The sequence below is a fragment of the Perca flavescens genome, chromosome 16 (genome assembly GCF_004354835.1).
Source record: "Perca flavescens isolate YP-PL-M2 chromosome 16, PFLA_1.0, whole genome shotgun sequence".
Lineage (NCBI taxonomy): Eukaryota > Metazoa > Chordata > Actinopteri > Perciformes > Percidae > Perca > Perca flavescens.
In genome coordinates, this window is record NC_041346.1 from 18,744,501 (window position 1) to 18,763,224 (window position 18,724).

The following is an 18,724-nucleotide window of genomic DNA, read 5'->3' on the forward strand; positions in this document are numbered from 1 at the left end:
AGTGGAAAACTGGAGCTTGCGAGATCAGGGCGGTCTCACGAGGCTACAATTGTATAACAAAATGTTCAAACAATCTAATGCAATGAGTACATTAGATAAGTTAGAATCCACTGTTGATTCCGTTTATCCATATTGTCTTCCATACTTAACCACACTTGAGTTTGTATACATCATGTTGTACATAATTATGTTTATGTAATTTAGATTTGACCTAGCATTGGAGCTGAAAATGTGTCTTATCCAAAATGAAAAAAAAAAAATGTTTCCACAGGCTTGGGTGGGAATCTTGCTCAAACTCAGAAATGATAATTTCATGATCATTTTGGCTTCACAAGGTCTCATTATCCAAGTTTTTACGACAAAATGCTTCAGACGTCTGCCATTTAAGCATGAAATGTGGCTACAGAAGATTAGGGATAAACAGATACTGATGAAGAATGAACGGCCTATCATAAAAGTGGGAATTCATTTCAGTGGCATCACCAAGCAAACAGTCTATAAAGTACAGTATATACTGAAGAGTGTGACTGAACACATTTCTGAGAGTCTACATCTGCAGGCTTTCAGTATCAGAAAAATTTATTTTCATGATGGCTAATTGTTCAACCAAACAGCTGAAGCCCCTATACGAGAATAGATTGCTATTGTGGAGACATTGATTGTACTGCAACACAAAATCAGCATTTCTATGCTGCTGATAAAAACGCCAGAGGAGAAAATCAATTTGGCTGTTGTAGTCACTTGACGCCAGCTGAGGGGCCTCACAAACTGCAGATATCAAAGGCAGCTGGCTCTTCTTCAAAAAGGAGGATGGAAGGAAACAACAACTGTATTCATTCCATTTAATCCTCCATCATTTATTTAAAAATATACATATATATAGCTTTTTTTGTCATCTTTGGTGTTAAACAAATTTGGTTTTAGTCTGCACATCATAATACTTATGTCCTGAAGCAAAATATTAATATATATATATATATATATATATATATAAAATATTACTTCTTAGGAAGTGCAATTCTTATCTATCTATATGAACAAAAACATGTCCTTGTCGTTCAGCTTAAAGTATTCTTTTGTTTTAGATGTTTTTAACTGCTATAATCAAAAAATACTGCATACTTAACTAATGCTATACAATCTCTACGACATGCAGTATGACACCTGCTGTTCTTAGATCCTTAATTATGACAAAAACACCACAAAAAACCCTAATAGTGGTATAGCAGACATATTTTCCCATATAAACTATATATATTTATTGCACAGATTACTGTGGGCAAAAATCACATAAATAAATATAATGTACTTGAACTTGTTATGTAAATATGAAATAGACGTGTATAACCTGAGGCAACATTAATATTGGCCCACGATCTATACAGTATTTTAAACATTAATCTTCAATGCGTGCAGACATATCAGTCAGACTGTGAGAAGCACATTTTTCTTTATCGTGGTTCTTAATCAACCCAGAAAAGATTAAGAAAAATTAATTCTCCTTTCTAAGTTAAACATGAAACACAGCAGCAGAGGTAAACTACAGAAGAAAAATACATAAAGACTCTGTTTGTTTTAAGGCATTCCTATAAACCTGTGTGGTATATAAGCACTAGATTGTTCATCTTCTTGAAGACTAAAATAGAAATGTCATACTCTCTGTGCCCCGTTCTTCCCTCCACCCTCCTTGACACAGTTTGCCCCACCCCTTAACATTTTCGCTATTTTCACAACACTTACAAGGATTCCCTTCACTTCCTAATTCCCTCACGACTTATCTTCTTTCTCTGTCTACTGCATCTACACTCCTACTCTCTCTCTCCGTTGCTCTTTTAGTCCGTCCATCTCTATCTCCATCGTCTCTCTAAGACACACACACAACACAAAGCTCTCATTCTTTCAGTTTGTGGCTTTTCTTTCAAAACTGAAAGCTTGCAAAGGAAAAAACGTACACCCCCATCCCATCCTCGGTGCAGCTGGGAAACTTCACCCCTACCAACTCATCTCTCTCTCTCTCTCTCACACACACACACACACACACACACACACACACACACACACACACACACACACACACACGGTGCAGGGTCAGGAGGTCACAGGCCACCACGCCCTGACAACCCACAAGGGGTGGAGAGAAGAAGAGGAGGCGGGAAAGAAATCAGAGATTCTCTGTCCTTGCCTCCCAAATTTAAAGACAAGTAAACATGACTGAGGCAATCTTTCCTTAGCTCTCAGTCTGCTTCCTTCATTCCTTGGTTCCTAGCTCACTTTCCCTCCTCTCTACATGTATATCTGCCCCTGTCTGTCCAGGAGAAGTCAATGTGAACCAGAAGTGTGAAGTGACCAATTTTTTAAATACTGTAAGTGCATTGTTTTTTGCTGGCAGGATGGCAAATAAGTTACCGGAACCGTGCAGAACAACAAACCAACTATTAACTTCCCAAAGAGAAATCACAGATGTTCTTCTCTCCGTCCAAACAAACCACTTTTTTCTTCTTCTTTTTGAAGCATGAATTCCCGTCATATGCACACTCCCCTCCCTTTCACCCTTTCTCTCTCTCACTACAAGTATCTCTCCCTTGTCCTATCCCCTCCTTCTTCTTCCCGCCCCTCCTCCCCTCTTTTTTCTTGCTCATGTTTTCTTTTTCTTTGCTATTACGGAATTGCCGCTTTCCACATGTGACTCACTTTTTCACCAGCTAAAGCCAGACAGGAAAAAAAAGTCAAACACTTGTGTCTTCTCTCTGCCTCTCTGACTCTGTGTCCCTCTCAGTAGGTGAAGCAGCATTCCTTTATGGGGCTCTTATAACCGCCATAGGTCTCCCTTTTTCAGCATGGTTGTTCCCTATTGAGACGTGTCAGCCGGGCGACCTAGTTCCCGATTCAAGGAAAAACTGGGAGGCTAATTATTCATTCCCTCTGCTTCTGAGAGCTGTTCCTAAGACAAACCCTGCAGGAATAAAGAGAAGGAGTAGGCCTTGATTGGCAACCGTACACCCCCACCTTTTATTTGCCAAGGAACTGAGCGTGCTCACAGACATTTGCCACCCTTACATCACAGAGAGCAACCCCAAAAACAAGGGAGGAGAGAAAAAATAAAGCACAACAAAGCCTGAAAAGAGAAGTAGCAGGAGGAGGGGGAGGATGGAGAGAGGGCTGGAAGAGGCGAGCGTCAGAAGAAAGAATGAATGCCAAGTAAAACTTGTTGACACAGAAAAATTGGGCTTGGGAGTTATTTTAGATCAGGCTGGATTTTTTTTTCAAATCAGGTTATTAGAAGCTCGTCCAACATTTCTCTATTTGAAAAGTATCATTAAGGTTCAGCTGATTCAGTAAAGTTTCAACCTGAGGTGTGTATTATTTCTCTTTCATCCAGCGATACATTTCAGTGCAACACGCAGTAAAATCATATTACTGCATCTATGGAAAAGGCCAGTGGTGATGCATATGTGCTTTACACTCTATACAATTATTTACTATCAGGTTGCTGTTCTCAACGACAAATACTTCTCTTTGAGACGACCCCATGAAAAATACCTATCCACATTCACAGAGGTGTCTTTCACTTTCATTCACTCTTTTTATTCACTTCCTGCCTGTTTTATTTCACCATAATCAACCTGTGTGGTCCTTGTCTCGTTAATCTTTAACATCTTTATTCCAATTCCTATTCACCGCTTTATGACTACAACTCATAACCTCAAAAGACTTCAGAACAAAACCTGTGTGGAAAGAAATGACTACTTTCACCCACATTATCAGGTCAGAAACGCACTTCCCTGTCTGCTCACTGGCACCTGTTCTGTCTGACAGTATTCAACATGCGTCTTGGGAGGATTGGTTCAGCGTGTCTGCACACCCCTCATGTGTGCGGTGCATGCAGGGATCACACTGGCACAATGCTAAGCAGGGGGAGCAAAGCTGTAAAGCTCTTGGAACATCGCCTGTGACAATCTTACTGGATTCTCTTCTTCACTTGTTAATTTGCCATTGTATGGTATAACTATGATGTTATCGGTAACAATGGCTGGGTAGGTGGGGTGGAGACAGATGAAAAAGAAGGAGGGGAAATTATAAATTGAAGTAAAGGTGCGAGACAAGAGATCATAAACACATCATAACTCACCAACTACTTCCCAGATCTAAACATTTTACATGTTATGATGGCTAAGAATGTGTCAGCACCAGTTTAACCCTAAAGGTTAGATTTCACAGTAAACAGCTGCTCACTGTCACCATCAGTTGGTTACAGCTCGCAGAAAAAGAGTCGGCACTTTAGGATCACCAGTTTGAATCCTTGCTGCGGTAATCAGGGAGGTGAAATGGACACCGGTCTCCATTCACTTAACAACCGCTGCTGAGATGCACTTCAGCAAAACACTTAATCCGTCAATGACTCAAGGAGGGCTATAAGTAGAAGATTGTGGCAGTACTGCACTGGATATAATAGTGCTATTAGGTTGATAGGTGCAAATATCTGTCCCGGTATGAGGGGCTTGCTATAAATTACTTGCTCAGAAAATCTGCACTAGAAAAGTAAAAAAGAAATTCAAAAAAACAGTACATTAGGGGAATAGTTTGACATTTTGGAACACATGTTTATTCGCTTTCTTGATGAAAGGTTAGCCTAAATGAGAAAATCAATACCACTCTCATAAAATACAGCCAGTAGACAGTTAGCTTAGCTTAGCATGAAGACTAGAAACAGAGTGAAACATCCAACCTGGCTCTGTCCAAAGGTAAATTCTCCTACCAGCACCATTAAAGCTCACCGATTAACATTTTATATCTATAGCCCAACTGTTCTAGCCTGGGTAAACCCTGACGAACTTCCGGCAAATTTGAGATTTGCTCTGCCAGTCAGTCTGGCAAAGAGCCCATTCAAACCCATTTCCAATGTTCACAAAAGTGAGGCACCAATCACAACTGCTGAGGCAGGCTTTACACCAATCACAACCGCTGAGGCGGGCTTTACGTGACGACGATAGCGCAGCGACGGTGAGCAGATTTTTGTTTACATTCAACATGACGGCTACCGAAGCCGTGCTTCACGTGCTCAGCGAACTGCAGGTCAGTGTGACATATGCCGATTTCATGCCGGTCAACTCTACAATTAACTGACACCATAAGATATACGACTTACAATTCTCAAAGACGCACGCACACAGCACAGTCTCTTTTTCCTTTCTCTAAACTTTTCCGCCATGTGTGGCGCGTACCCGCTCGCGGTGTGAAGCGCGTGTCCGCGCTATTCTCCCACATGTCGGGAACGTCGTGAATTAACCTGCAACATGTCAGCTGTTTGGGAATTCTTCAGCGCGTGTGCAGAAGATAACAAGTTTGCAATATGCAACACCTGCAAGGAGAAAGTAGGGTTTGGAGGGATGACACCAAAAACCAAAATCACACTTTTTTTAGTGGATGTGAAAAGCGTAACCCGGATCGTTGCTCTGATTGGTTGAATGACTATCCAATGCGCCCAGAGGCATTTGAGTGGCGTCCGTTGGTGACGCCCCTCTGGAAATGAATTGTCAATGAACCTTTCCCAGACCCACTCTCAGTTACAGATGAGTAGGTTCTGGTGACAACCAGGCTACAACTGTTCTGATCTGATAGATATTTGGAAGTTTTAAAAAATCTGACAACAATATATTGGTCGATGGTGTTGTGTTTTTACATAAACACTTAACATTAACAACAGATCACAAAAGATTTGTTATTTTCAACCAATTGTGACCAAGATTTTACAGTTGTCAGTGCTCTCTGGTCACCAAACTATGTAACGGTGACACGGTTTCTAAAGGACTCCTAAAGCTAGCGTGGCATTTCTGTGCTTCAATTTCGTGTTACTTATCGAAAAACATGTACAGCGTTACCAATATATCTAGAATTAACGAATATCAGTTGCTTTACTGGTCTGGCTCCAGTTATTTCTGGTTATATCTGCAAGTAAAAAAAAAATGTCAGGGGGTTTTGTGCCGCACAATTTCTTGGCAGGGTGCAGTATTTTCCTGGAGTTTTGTCATCACTGTTAGATTGCCAGGCAACCAGCGGAGACAATAAATAGTTTAGCACTTAACCCCCTGTAAATCGTGTGTACACGTCAGTTAAGTGTATTTTCCAAAATGTCAAACAACTCCTATAATGAGACAGACTTTTTAATGCTTTAATTGTAGAGGGTGTACATGTTTAAATACCTATCCTGAATTAAATACTCTCTTTATCTGGTGCAGTTCGAACTGAAGGTAAACTGTATCTTTATTCTTGTGAAATGCTTTTGAAAAGTAACAAGCACAAACACCCTGGCTGATGCCTTTCTAAGTGGCTGTCACTGTCCAACCCTTTAGACAGGTAAGCAGTGCCAGGGTGCACATTATTAGAACAAATCCAACACCAACACTTTCTCAATAAATATACATAAAATGCTCCTCCTTCATTCTGTTACTGTACACAGTGCCCACAATGACAACTTTAAGCAACATGCGCTAAAAGTGTAAAATGCAAATGTAAAAAAAACTTCTTTTTTTTGATGCCGTTTTAAATTACAAAAGAGTCCCTAAAATAAAGAGGAAATTATGTACGGCACATTACTAGCCGAGAATCCTAGCACCGGATCCATAACAGTAATAACCTCGATCTAACCTGTATTTCTGAAGCAGGTGGCAAGTGGTGAAGAGGGTTTGTCTCCACAGGCCAGATTATGAGTTCACAGCCAGACGTGGACAGATGGAGGCAGAGGTTAGCCCTCCTTCCTGTGCTCTGCTACACACACACGCATTTGGCAACCGTTTTTTCACAGGACAATTACCTTGTGACCTCTGCCAGCGCGCACACGCATGCACACACACACACACACACAACCACACACACACACACACACACACACCTTGGCCAATTACAGACACACACAAGGAAAGATAACAGTCACAGTCAACCCACACACATAGAAGCCTGTCATGGTGTGTACATACACACTCCACAAACCCCTCCAGCTCCACAAAATATGGCAACCAGCTCTGTTTATGAAGGGCAAAGCACCCAGCTGCAGCTTTCGAACACAGAAGACAGAGCGACTGAGATGCTCCTCTACATATTTGGCAGAGACTTTTCTTTTGGTTTAAACCCATTGCCTGAAGTCATGTCCAATTCACTCCCTCTCTCTGTTCTGTTAATTCCATTATCTCTGATTATTTTCTCATAAGCATTGCTGCTCTAATCCACTTGTTGGTCACATATCTTTGTTGCACCAGCCAACCACTGAGCTGATAATGGGTATGCACGACCCAGGTTTTTAATTCAGTTCAATCTCGCCTGCTCTCATTTTGACTGGTAGCTGTAATGACAGCAGAAATATGCTGAATGATGCTGGAATTCATTTTAAAGTAAGACAATGACAAAAAAGTGCTTTACAGGTAATTGATTTGTTGGTCAGTTCTGCAAATGTAAAATGATAAATTGTGTTAGATTATCTCTCTACTGCCTTGCATCCCTGTGCTATAGTTAGTAGTTTTTTTAAGATCATTTTTGAATTAAGTATGCACATAATTTCCCATCTCTGGAACAACATTCACCCCCAGCTAGGATTGATTCTAGTCACAATCTTTTTCTGCTGGATTTCCCCTACTTTGTATTCCTCTCAGCTTTACTACAGTTTCAAGAAAGAAAAGGAAAACTCAGGATGGTGGAAGGCTCACTCTTGGTAATAAAAAACAAGTAGATATGTCTAATGGGAGCCACAATTTGAAGGCAACACATATATTTAATGTGACATGGGTCTGATTGGGATGCATAAAATTAATGTTTCAGCAACCTCAGATTAAATTATTCTGATCATACAGCATAGAGAAATAACGCTAACACCTGCTACATGTTCAGTGAATGGCCATCTAACTCTTCCTCGTGCCCCTGCATTCACCTTTACCACATGCTGTTTTGGTGGCACACAGGAGCACCGCCTATGGTGTTATCAAAGTCATCAGCCCTTAGTTTTACCGCTGTAGAAAACCCTAACTAGATAAAGCTACACACACACTCCTCTGCAAATAAAATACTCAATCCTATTATAGTACTCTTGTCTCATTGTGAGTTGAGCATATTTGTGGGCTGATAAACAAAACTGACATTTCCATTATTTGTGATCTGGCTGATGCTTTTCATTCAGAGTAATTTGTGATGAGTGCAACAGCAGAATCATTTAAAATTCATAAGTCACCAGCCCACTGTAAGGGCTGCAGGGTTCAGTGCCTGCACAGCACATGTAACACTTATTACTGAGAACGATAAAGGGCATCTGCATATTTAATGAAAGCTTTGTTTGAGGATTTTTTTTAAACACATTTGTGTTGTCTGTGAATGGAAAACAATAATTAAATTAAGCATATAACCACCACAACAGCATATTAGAACCTTTGACACTCAATACACCTTTGATTTAGATAATATATGAATCTCCAGAAATCCTGAAAGGACTGGACAAAGCAATGGTAATAGTTTTATTAAAACTAGGCCATCATGTAATAAAGTGAATGAATAGCAACTGAGATATGGCTTAGATATAGGTTTTGAAGTTGTGATGGAGATGAGGTAATGCCTCATGCTCATCTAACTCAGGTGGGAAAGTCATTCCTCCACAGGAAAGAAAGGAGACAGCAAGGCCACTGCAGGGAGAGGGATAAATAATTGGACAATTGTACCAGAACAGAGAGCATGGACAGAAGTCTAGGTCATGACCTGAAAGTACAGTACAAGTTTTGTTTGTAAAGTCAGTATGTATAGCAGGAGCAATGTGATAGGAGACACTAAGGACAATTCTGGCTGCACCTGCATGAGCGAGATACAGGGACTGAAGAAGAATTCTGTAATGTGGTTGTGGTAGTCTCATTTGGGAGATGTGTTAGGTTCAGATTGTGTTGATGTGAGGCTCACACAGCAGTTTGTTATCTAAGTCACTGCAGTGTTGTCAGTATTGACAGGGAGGTCTTGCACAGGTTTTGCCAAAGAAAAACAGCAGCACAGTCTTGTCAAGGTTGAGCTTAAGGTAGTGGACAAGCATCCGACTGGAGATGTCAGGGAGGCAAGAACAGATGAACACTGCTCGGCTGAGATGAATCTTTACCAGTCCCCATGTGTCATACTCCCAGCTGTCAAAACATTGAAGGTAAAAGGTAGAGTGTTGCTGGTCTCAGAGCAGCAGGAAAAAGCTATGTGATGTGAAGCTGGAGCCAAAGACTACAGTCTAGAAAGAGAAGAAGCAGAGGCCCAGGAGTGAACCCTGGGGAACTACAGTGGAGGCGATGAGCACTGAAAACAGAGCTCCTCTCTGCAGTCTAAGTTCGATTATTTGGAAATAAACAAAAGAAGCATAATAAAGGATAAAAGGTAATAAAGGAAATTCATTGTTTCCTACAGCTTTCCTACAGCTTTTTGGAAAAGTGATTATCATTCACTTATAATTCTAAATTCATATTAAAGCAAGTGTTTTTAAGCGTGCTGCTTATTTTTACAAACTAATAATGGAGTTACATTTAATGGTGATTGACTGTGCCCCTCCTATACAACAGATTACACTTACATGTCAAAGAGTTAATATTCACTGGATACCACAAAGCAAGTCATGAGAAAATCAAGGTAGTTATAAAAAAATAATCCTGGAGTTTCCTGTAATATTATTTTCCAAGATATGCAAGTGATCCTAGGTGTTAAGATAGATTTTATCAATGGACACTCCATTTATAAGGCCAGCTAACTTATTACAACCTTAGACTAAACTAATAGATAAGAGTATATCTGTTTAAAACTGACTTTATGTCCTCTTGCATCATAGTTTTGTCTACTTTATGATATAACAAGACACAGACACTTACTTTACTCTCTCAATTAACAATCAGTAAAACTACATTTATTTTGTTGTTGTTTTTTAATAAAAGAAAGGTCTTAATAAAAACTGAGTACCCTCATTTTTACCCCCAGAAATCCCATTTGACACCTTCATGCATCTTTAACCAGCACATCCTACTAGGCTTTTTTGGTACTTTCCAAATCAGATAACGCCGAGGCTTTAGGACTTTTTTGAATTAACATTCCTAATTTCAGGCTCTGTAAGTTGTCTGATCTGGTATTTAAATGCTACAGCTTTGTCATCAAATTTCCATTTGGTACAACTGATTACATGAGACTACAAACAAACCTAAATGTTGGCCACATGTGTACACCACACTATTTTGTTTAAAAAGGCAATACATTATATCTGTACCTCAAAGGCTAAGTGAGCTATCATGCCCATCTTTGGTCGGTGTGATGTGGCCACTGACTGTGTCTGCCTACAGCCAGCTGTGACTGAAGCTTGTTTATACTGGACACGGCTCAGACACGTTTTAGTCATTCATCTTCTCATATCAGAAACACCCATATTTTAACCAACACTGCTGTCTGCAGCAGCTCTTTACAGGTCCATGCTCCATCGCCTTCACACACACATGCCACACTGACCTAAAGCATCTGTTTACACGCTTGATTTCATTTAAAACCTAATGACTAGCCCTTTAAACCATTTTGATTTGTCTTTTTTTCATAGAAGATATTTTGACACGTCATAACAGGAAAGGCACAGATGGAACTACTAAAATGAATGATGACTGCATTCCATTTATGTGTATCAGTGCCAAACTCTGGTATAAAATATAGTGGCTCACTGTCATGGCTTACTCTGACATTTCCATAGAACAGAGCCATAATTAATGCTATTACACCTGGGGGTTTTCCCGCAATGACAAGTCAAAATATCAAAATAAAGGCCTACAGACCTACTTCGAGAAGCCAATTAATAATTTAGCTCTTTCGTACATGATAGTCATTATAGAAACGTGATAAATGACACTTATGAGTTGTGGTATCAGTATAGCCAATTCTGTCAATAATTACATACAGTAAATACAATTGTCAATGTTAGTAGTTCCAAAGCCACAGAGCATGTGACGCTTATGCTGGATAATCACAAGTCCAGATCGTATGTTCAGTCATACTTTAACCATTGTGTGTTTACGTACTGTGAGTGTGTATGTGCATGACACCCTGCATACATGCTTGTGTGTGTGCATTCATATGTATGACTCATGCTGGCAACATGCTGACAACTCTATTGATTCAACACATTAATCCTGTTTCCTACTTAACCCCCAAACACAGGCCAAAACCATCTGATTTTAAGAAAAGCAAGCCACGGTGTGTTGGACTTGATGTTCAAAACCTCATTAAACAAATGACAATATCAAAGAGTGCTGGAGTACAGTGAGAGAGGAGGAGAGTGGTAACTCTAGATCATAGCTGCTCGTACCGCTGGCATGATCTCAAAGGCATGATTTATTTAGACTAGAACAGTTCTAGTCACACTATAGGATTCATGGCTTCTTCATCACGACAGCAACAGCAATCACAAGATTTTGTATTAGATTTGATTTAGTTTATTTAGTCTTCTTGCAGCATTGTTTGTGATCCTTATTTGAAATCAAATTAACTCAGGGGAGTCAGCCAAAGATGAATGGGCCTCTTGATACCATTGAAAAGTAGGTAGTTAGCATCCAGAGCAGGAGAGGTCTTTGCCTCTATAAGGAGTAGGTTTGTAGTAGAGGCTAGCAGCGGCCAAGCTATAGCAAATATAAATAGGCAAAGCACTTATCTTCTTTTCCAACAATTGCTCCGTTTGCATTACTAATAACCAACAAAATATAGCACTCCATCTCGTTTTTATTTTCCAGCAGCACCGATAGCTGTAGTGTCTACCAAGCTGCTTAACGGCATAGCCTTAATTGGAGCGGATTTAAATAATATCTACAAATTTGAAAGACAGTTTTCACTCACAGCACTCTGCTGGGAATGTTCTTAAAGGTGGTTGCCCAACACTTTGGTTGACTGGTTCAATAAGTGCCCTAGAATGTTAGAGGTAATGTCAGGGCCAGTGCACTTCATCAATATTCTTGAAGAAACAATGACACAACAATGACAATCAAAGTTCTCAGTTACAGAGCAAGATAAACTTCTGACCATTTTTAAAGCTTTAAGTACAACTAAAATGTAAATTATTATGCTACTTACGTGTGACGATTTCAAGGTAAACTTTATTATCCCAAAAAAGGGATATTTGGGTGGTCAAAGTGCACATACATAAAACATTTATAAAAACCGATACAAATATAAATTTTGATATAAATGAAAATAAATATTCCATATGTCATTCCCCCCCCTTCCATCCACCTAACACGCACCTAGCTATACACACACTTACACAGGGAGAGCATTTCAAATGTATCATTTATAAATAATGGCTTACACATTCATATTTTTAGGGGAATTGATATCAACATTTTTGGCTGTGAAGGCTTTATTCTGTGTGTTCCATTTGTCCTCTCGACTTCTATCATTTCTAAATCAACCTAACATCTCTCTCTGCACCCTCTCTCTGCCAGCTGAACTAAATTTACCACTAATCCCACCTGTTAGAGCAGCCTCTGTGTGTAAATACTAGACCCCTCACAGTTTCCAGGTTACAACACAGTTTATATTATTTATATATGTCTAATAGCTTGCGGCAGCTATACTGAAAACTAATGAATGTAGTGTAAATATAATGAGGTTGTATTATTCTACATTCATTTACTTGAAAAAACATGAACAACTGTTTAATGAGGTGACTTTTCTGAGCTGGGGTATTTTTTTAGTCCAACACTTTTGCCACTTTTAATGTGTGTTATGGTTATCAGAAATTGCAATTAAAGCTGTTCTTTTTTTAAGCTGGGCTTGACTATAAAATTGTAATGTCTTTTTTTTCTCTTATTGTTGTGTAAGGGATGTTAGGCAACATCCTCTTCTAATTCACCCGTTCACTGCTCTTCTGGCAAACACTCAGCCATCTAGCCAGCTAATTTAAAACATGCCAATTTACACTGTTTTAATATTTTCTATATGACTTTAAACATAATTAACCTGCTGAGTATTCTCACTGAATGTGCCTGAGGAGGCGACAGCTTTAGCTGTTCAGTCAAATGTGTGTAAATTAGCATTTCTGAATGGATGAGTAAGAATAAAAACATGCCTATTTCTTTTATTTAGCAATAACAGTAGTTCATTTGTTACAACTGGCTTCTCGGTTTAATTTGATCAACAGACAACACTGAAAAGCAAAGGATTGTTAGATTCTATATCTTGCAGAATGGGACCAAGATTGGGGCAGACTGTGACGGTTGACTTTTTGTTTTAAAGAAAAGGAGGTGAAAGTGAAACTCAATACTCCCACTGTAGTGAGTCTACTGCTGTATTTAACAGACGTTTTGAATGTGAATGTAACTTCCCATTGTAAACTTGGAACCAAAACCGAAGAGCAACCAGTGGTAGGAGAAGTACTCAGACCCTGTACTTGAGTAAAAGTACCAATACCACAGTGTAAAAACTCTACTACAAGTAAAACTCCTGCATTTCAAATCAAACAAGTATTTAATTAAAACCATGTGAGAAGTTTAAAGGGGAACTGATTCTTTGGTTGAGTTGTTAACTCAATGACATATAAAATGTGACCTGAAGCCGCATGACACAGCTTTTTGGTCGATGAACTGTGTATTGTATTTTGTAAGATTATCATGCGTCTTTAAATACAATCTTAATCTGAAAAGTAACTATAGCTGTTAAATAAATGTAGTGGAGTAAAAAGTACAATATTTCGTAGTATAAAGTTAATAAAATGGAAATATTCAAGTCAAGGTCAGTTACATTTACTCAAGTTAGTAATGTACTTGAGTACATTTATCCCTACTGCAGTCCCCACATATGAACATATCAGGACTGCGCAAGAGCAAAATTCCCAAGAGAATCTGAAATATCATAATACCACTTGAACTGAACAATTTGTCGCAATAGTAGAAAAATAATTGCATATTTTGTGACGTATAAACAATTTCCCACATTATACAAACACTGCATTCAAACTGAAGATTTCAGCTCTAATATTGCATATCTGCTTTTATACAGTAAACAGCATCTAAGGTTAGCTCACATCAATAGATTTTTTTTCATGTAACAAGCTGTCAGCCAGAGAACATGCAGAGCAATGAACAGACAGCAAGGGAGAAATCACACGAAGACCAGACTAACACAGGTTAAAGAGAAGAGAGGAAGAGGTCAAGGCGACATGAGGGCGAGAAATCTACACAGAAAACATTTCCACAGTGAATAGAAAATTCAGGTGCGTAGCTTTTTAGACTCGGTAAAACACTGATATTCCTTGTGTTACAACTGATTCTAATTTGGAGGAAATCCAGCTTCACTTTCATTAACAATTATCAACTCTTTTTCACACCCCAAGTGCTATTTTCAATGCTAAATAGGGATGAGAGATGTTACAAGAGAAGTAAAGAAGTCTTATTATCATAACTGTATGCAGCATGTGCATGTGCATGTGTGTGTGTGTGTGTGTGTGCGTGTGTGTGTTAGTAATCCGCCTCAAGAGTCACTTTACACTAGCATAGGCTCTTCATAGCACCCACATGTATGATGTTAACTTAGTGGTAATAGCTGGACTGTCAATATGTCGTTTTAAGAATTGATTTTTTGTTTAAGTCATTTTTTAAACAAAAATGTGAAATGCTCCTCGCTTCCCAATAGAGAATGTGCTGCCTTTCATTGTCTTAACATTAAAGTAAATTGAATATTTTTTGGTTTTGAACTGTTGATCTGACAAAACAATCTGATGATCAACTTAAACTAACAAGATTTAGATTTTTTTTTTTCACAGTTTTCTGATATTTCATAAACCGCTTCATCGGTTCATCAATTAAGTGACTGGCAAATTGTAAAAATAGTCATTAGTTGCAGCCCTTAATGTGACACATAAGAGATCCCAACATGACAAGACAAAATGTAGCTGGGCCTAAAGTCAGAGCATTCACACTTAATTCTTTTAAACTCTAATCCTCCCAAAAAATGATGACTTGACTTTGATTTTTTCTGTGTAAATAAATTAAATTGAGACTTGAAGACAAATATCAAATTAGCACTCTATAGCAGAATACATCTCCATGGTCTGCATAGATATATAAACAAAAAGCGACAAAATCCTCAGACTAGTGACACATTCTATCCGCAGTAATCAATAGCTGTAAAATGTAATTAAATAGGCCATAATTATAATTAACCTTATTAACCTCAATGTGCTACTCAAAGGGAGTCATAATTTACAAGTTTGGGCGCCAACTAACAGCTTGCAAATTGGTGAGGTAATGCTAAAATTTCACACTGCTACATACTTGTTATGTGGCTTCTTGTAATAATATTTTGCTCTGGATGCCAAATTCCTGCCAATCTGTACTCACCACATTGACAATTTGTGATTTTTTTGATTGCTCAGTGAGCAAAATTAAATGATCAAAAAGGCCATATCATATCAGAGTTGGACTATTTGCTATTAGAAGATTGGAGACATAGCTACACAGTGTCTCTATTACGCATGCTTGTGCAATCTGAGTAACAGGCTCTCCCCAACAGCAGTAAGAACATCTGTCAAATGTCTGCTGCAGTGCCTGTGAGGCCTTTTCACATCAAGTCAGCTTTTATAGGTAACTGAGGGCTGAAATCCTCACTATCGCTTTAACCTCTCCATCCAATATTCCTGCTTTTTTTTCCTCCTGACTGTTGTTCTGCTAAACCAAACCCAATATAATCCCTCTCCTGTTTCCTCCTTTCCCTGTCTTCCAGAGGCTCAGTCGATATGTTAGACTTCTACACACGTGCTCAGGGAGATAATGAAAATGTTTCTATAAATAGGGACAATATTGCTGACAGTAGCACTCTCTCAAGTAAGATATCTCAGTGTAATTTTCACTACACACGTTCACACACACACACACACACACACACTAAATACTGGCGAGAAAAATCTCCTCAATTGCTGTGTGCTTCATCATAGTGATAGTCCTGAAGCCGCATATAAACACTTGAGTTGCAAAGCAAACATTTCAGATATGTGCTATATGAAGCTCAAATATAGGATGAGATCAATGCACCCTAAATATCTTAAACAAACAGCACGCAACTTGATTCTGCAGCAGACTAAACAGATTGAATTTACATAATACAGAACCCTGCTCTATGTCAGACAATATAGCGCCTGTATAACATACAGGCGTTATGCTATACCATAAAACTAACATTTATTTGCCACTCCTACATCTCAGTTGTACATCTACACACAACACATATTTCACTATTTCTCAGTCCATTTTACATACAATCCGCTAAAACCACGACGTAATCACTCTTCAGTCTATAATCAAGTGCAACCTAATCAAAAGCAAACATAAAATTAAACAGTCTCTACAAGCCTCTAACCTAACTTTCAGAGCATAAACGGAAGCTTAAGTGAAGAGTGATGTGATGGAAAAATGATTGAGATGGATAGAAGAGAGAAGCTCTTTCATTCTCTTTCTCACCTTCCAGCTCATGATGAATGACATCCGAGAGGTTGGGCTCTTCACCCCACCAGAAGATCCACAGCTCCTTGGCGTCCGGTTTGATTTTGCGTCGCCATACACACAGAAGGTTGGCTTGCACACTGCGCATGAAGCTGCGCAGAACCGGGTCGTCCTGGGCCGGGGCCGAGATCACCGGCCCGTACTCTCCGCTGCCGCGAAAGCTGTAGCAACGCCATTTAATACCCGTTAACTCCGCCTGCAGGAGGAGAGAGGGTAGTGATTAGTTTTCAGTCCAAACACTGTTATATGTAATGTAAAAGCTGAAACAATTAGCTGATTTGTTGATAAGTCAACCAACAGAAAACTTAATCCGCAATCATTTTGATAACCATTAATCACTTCAGTTATTTTTCAAGCAAAAACACCAAATATGTGTGCTGCTTTTCTCTGTTTTATATCATGGTAAATTGAACTGAACTAATATTTGGGCATTGGGAAAAAGTGACAGGCATTTTTTCTCTATGTTGTGACATTTTATGGACCAAACAATTAAATGATTAACTGATACTGAAAATAATCATTAGTTACAACCATAACTGTTATATGGAATTGTATATCTATTTTTATTCAAGAAGCATGTTTTTATCTCACTTTCTAACATTTATCTCATATCTTGTAGATGGAATGAAACAACCATTATGCATGAATCCATAATGTTATAGAAGCCTCGTTAGTGTTGTGTTAACCTTTAAGTATTGTACTTTAGTGTACATTGATTTCTTTCATATAAAAGAGCATCAGACAAGTTGTTTCAATCAATAATTGCACAGACTCTGCCCAATTATGTTACATTGTTACTGGCTTCCTGGTTACACAGCTATGATCCTGTTGCGCAAATGTTTTAGCACATTTAATGTCTCCCTGTTGTGTTCTTATAACCTTATCTAGAGACCTCGACTTGCTGCTGTTGATGCTGTCAAGATAGGATATTGTGGAGAGAAGAGGTGGAGAGTGACGGCGAGACATAAAGGATTGCCTTGAGTGAAATGCAGGGAATTAACTACAGGAGAGCCAGCATTGAAATATAGGAGGGAGCTACAGAGAGTGAGAGAGACATGAGAAGAGGAAATAGTAGCAGGTGCAATGGTTGGAGCCCGGCCCAATAACTGACATCTTCTCCATTTAATCTAATGGGGTGATAGGTGTTTATGTTGCCTATTGCAGACTTGGGCGTGGAGGCTCTCTACCATGCTACATTTAGTGATGAGCCAGTGAAAGAGCCTAACTTCTACCTCCATCATTTTACATTTTGTAAAAGAGCATACATATGCAAACAAGCAAAAATATACAACCGACAGGGAGCCTGTGATGCTCATGTGTGCTTTGGCAAACTCTTTTCCGTGTTAGTTTGTGTCCTTGCATTTGCGTTTCTGCATGGATGAGTCGAGTGCACAAAAGGCATTGTTGAACAGGACAGAGATTTGGCAGTCAGAGGGGGGAAAATCTCTTGGTGTGTTGTCGTGCTACCCTACTCTCCTGTGTTCACCCAGCTATGAGGATCGTGTTTGGCACACTGGCTAGGAAGCCAAGACATCCAAGACCAGCTGAGAGAGGAAAAAATACTGACCCATTTTAACACAGAGACAGGTGGAAAAGAGCAGCGCAAAAAAATTAAAGCATGCAGTGTCTTTGAGTGAATGAAGAAAAGGAGGCTCCACAGCTTTGATAACCGTAAAGAGAGGGACCAAGGAAGCTTGTGTGTCTTTTCAGTGTGTGTAAGCAAGGGTCGCAGGGGTTGTGTCTGAATCAAAACTCCAGACAAAACCATGCTTTTAAGGAAGCCTGTGCATGTACTAAAAACATACACCGCAGCATCTTATATTTGAGTGTACACAGAGGTATGCACGTGACCCCCCAGGAACATCCTGACTGCAGTATGCACCCATAATTACAAGCATGTCCCTCCTGTAATGACAGTGTGTGTAATAGGAGATATAAACATTGGCGCTGTGATAAGCCAAGCCCTAAAATTAGCCATGACAAGGTCAAGGATGCTGTTTCTCCCAAAGCAAAGAGGAAGACATCTGCTTGCACTACCTCGTCACTCCAAGTCAATGTCAAAAGTTCCTCCGCTGTTTGAGACAGCTGTCTGCTGCTACTGAATCAGGAGCAGAGACGGGGAGGTGAGGAGAAGTGAAATGTCAAAAAAGAAAAAATTCACAATAAAGGCATACCAGTTGTTGGTTTTATAAGGCAACACATGCTCT

The 18,724-nt window shown here is 39.3% G+C and overlaps 1 protein-coding gene across 6 annotated transcripts in view; it reads right to left on the reverse strand.

Annotated features, from left to right (window-relative positions):
- Positions 1-18,724, reverse strand: part of LOC114570955 (mediator complex subunit 13L) — a 79,763-nt gene that overhangs the window by 39,904 nt on the left and 21,135 nt on the right. For all 6 annotated transcript variants that reach the window (XM_028601627.1, XM_028601626.1, XM_028601623.1 and 3 more), the window contains exon 2: positions 16,476-16,713. In XM_028601627.1, coding sequence (XP_028457428.1) covers positions 16,476-16,605 — 130 coding nt within the window. In that variant the 5' untranslated portion in view covers positions 16,606-16,713. The remainder of the gene's footprint in view (positions 1-16,475; positions 16,714-18,724) is intronic.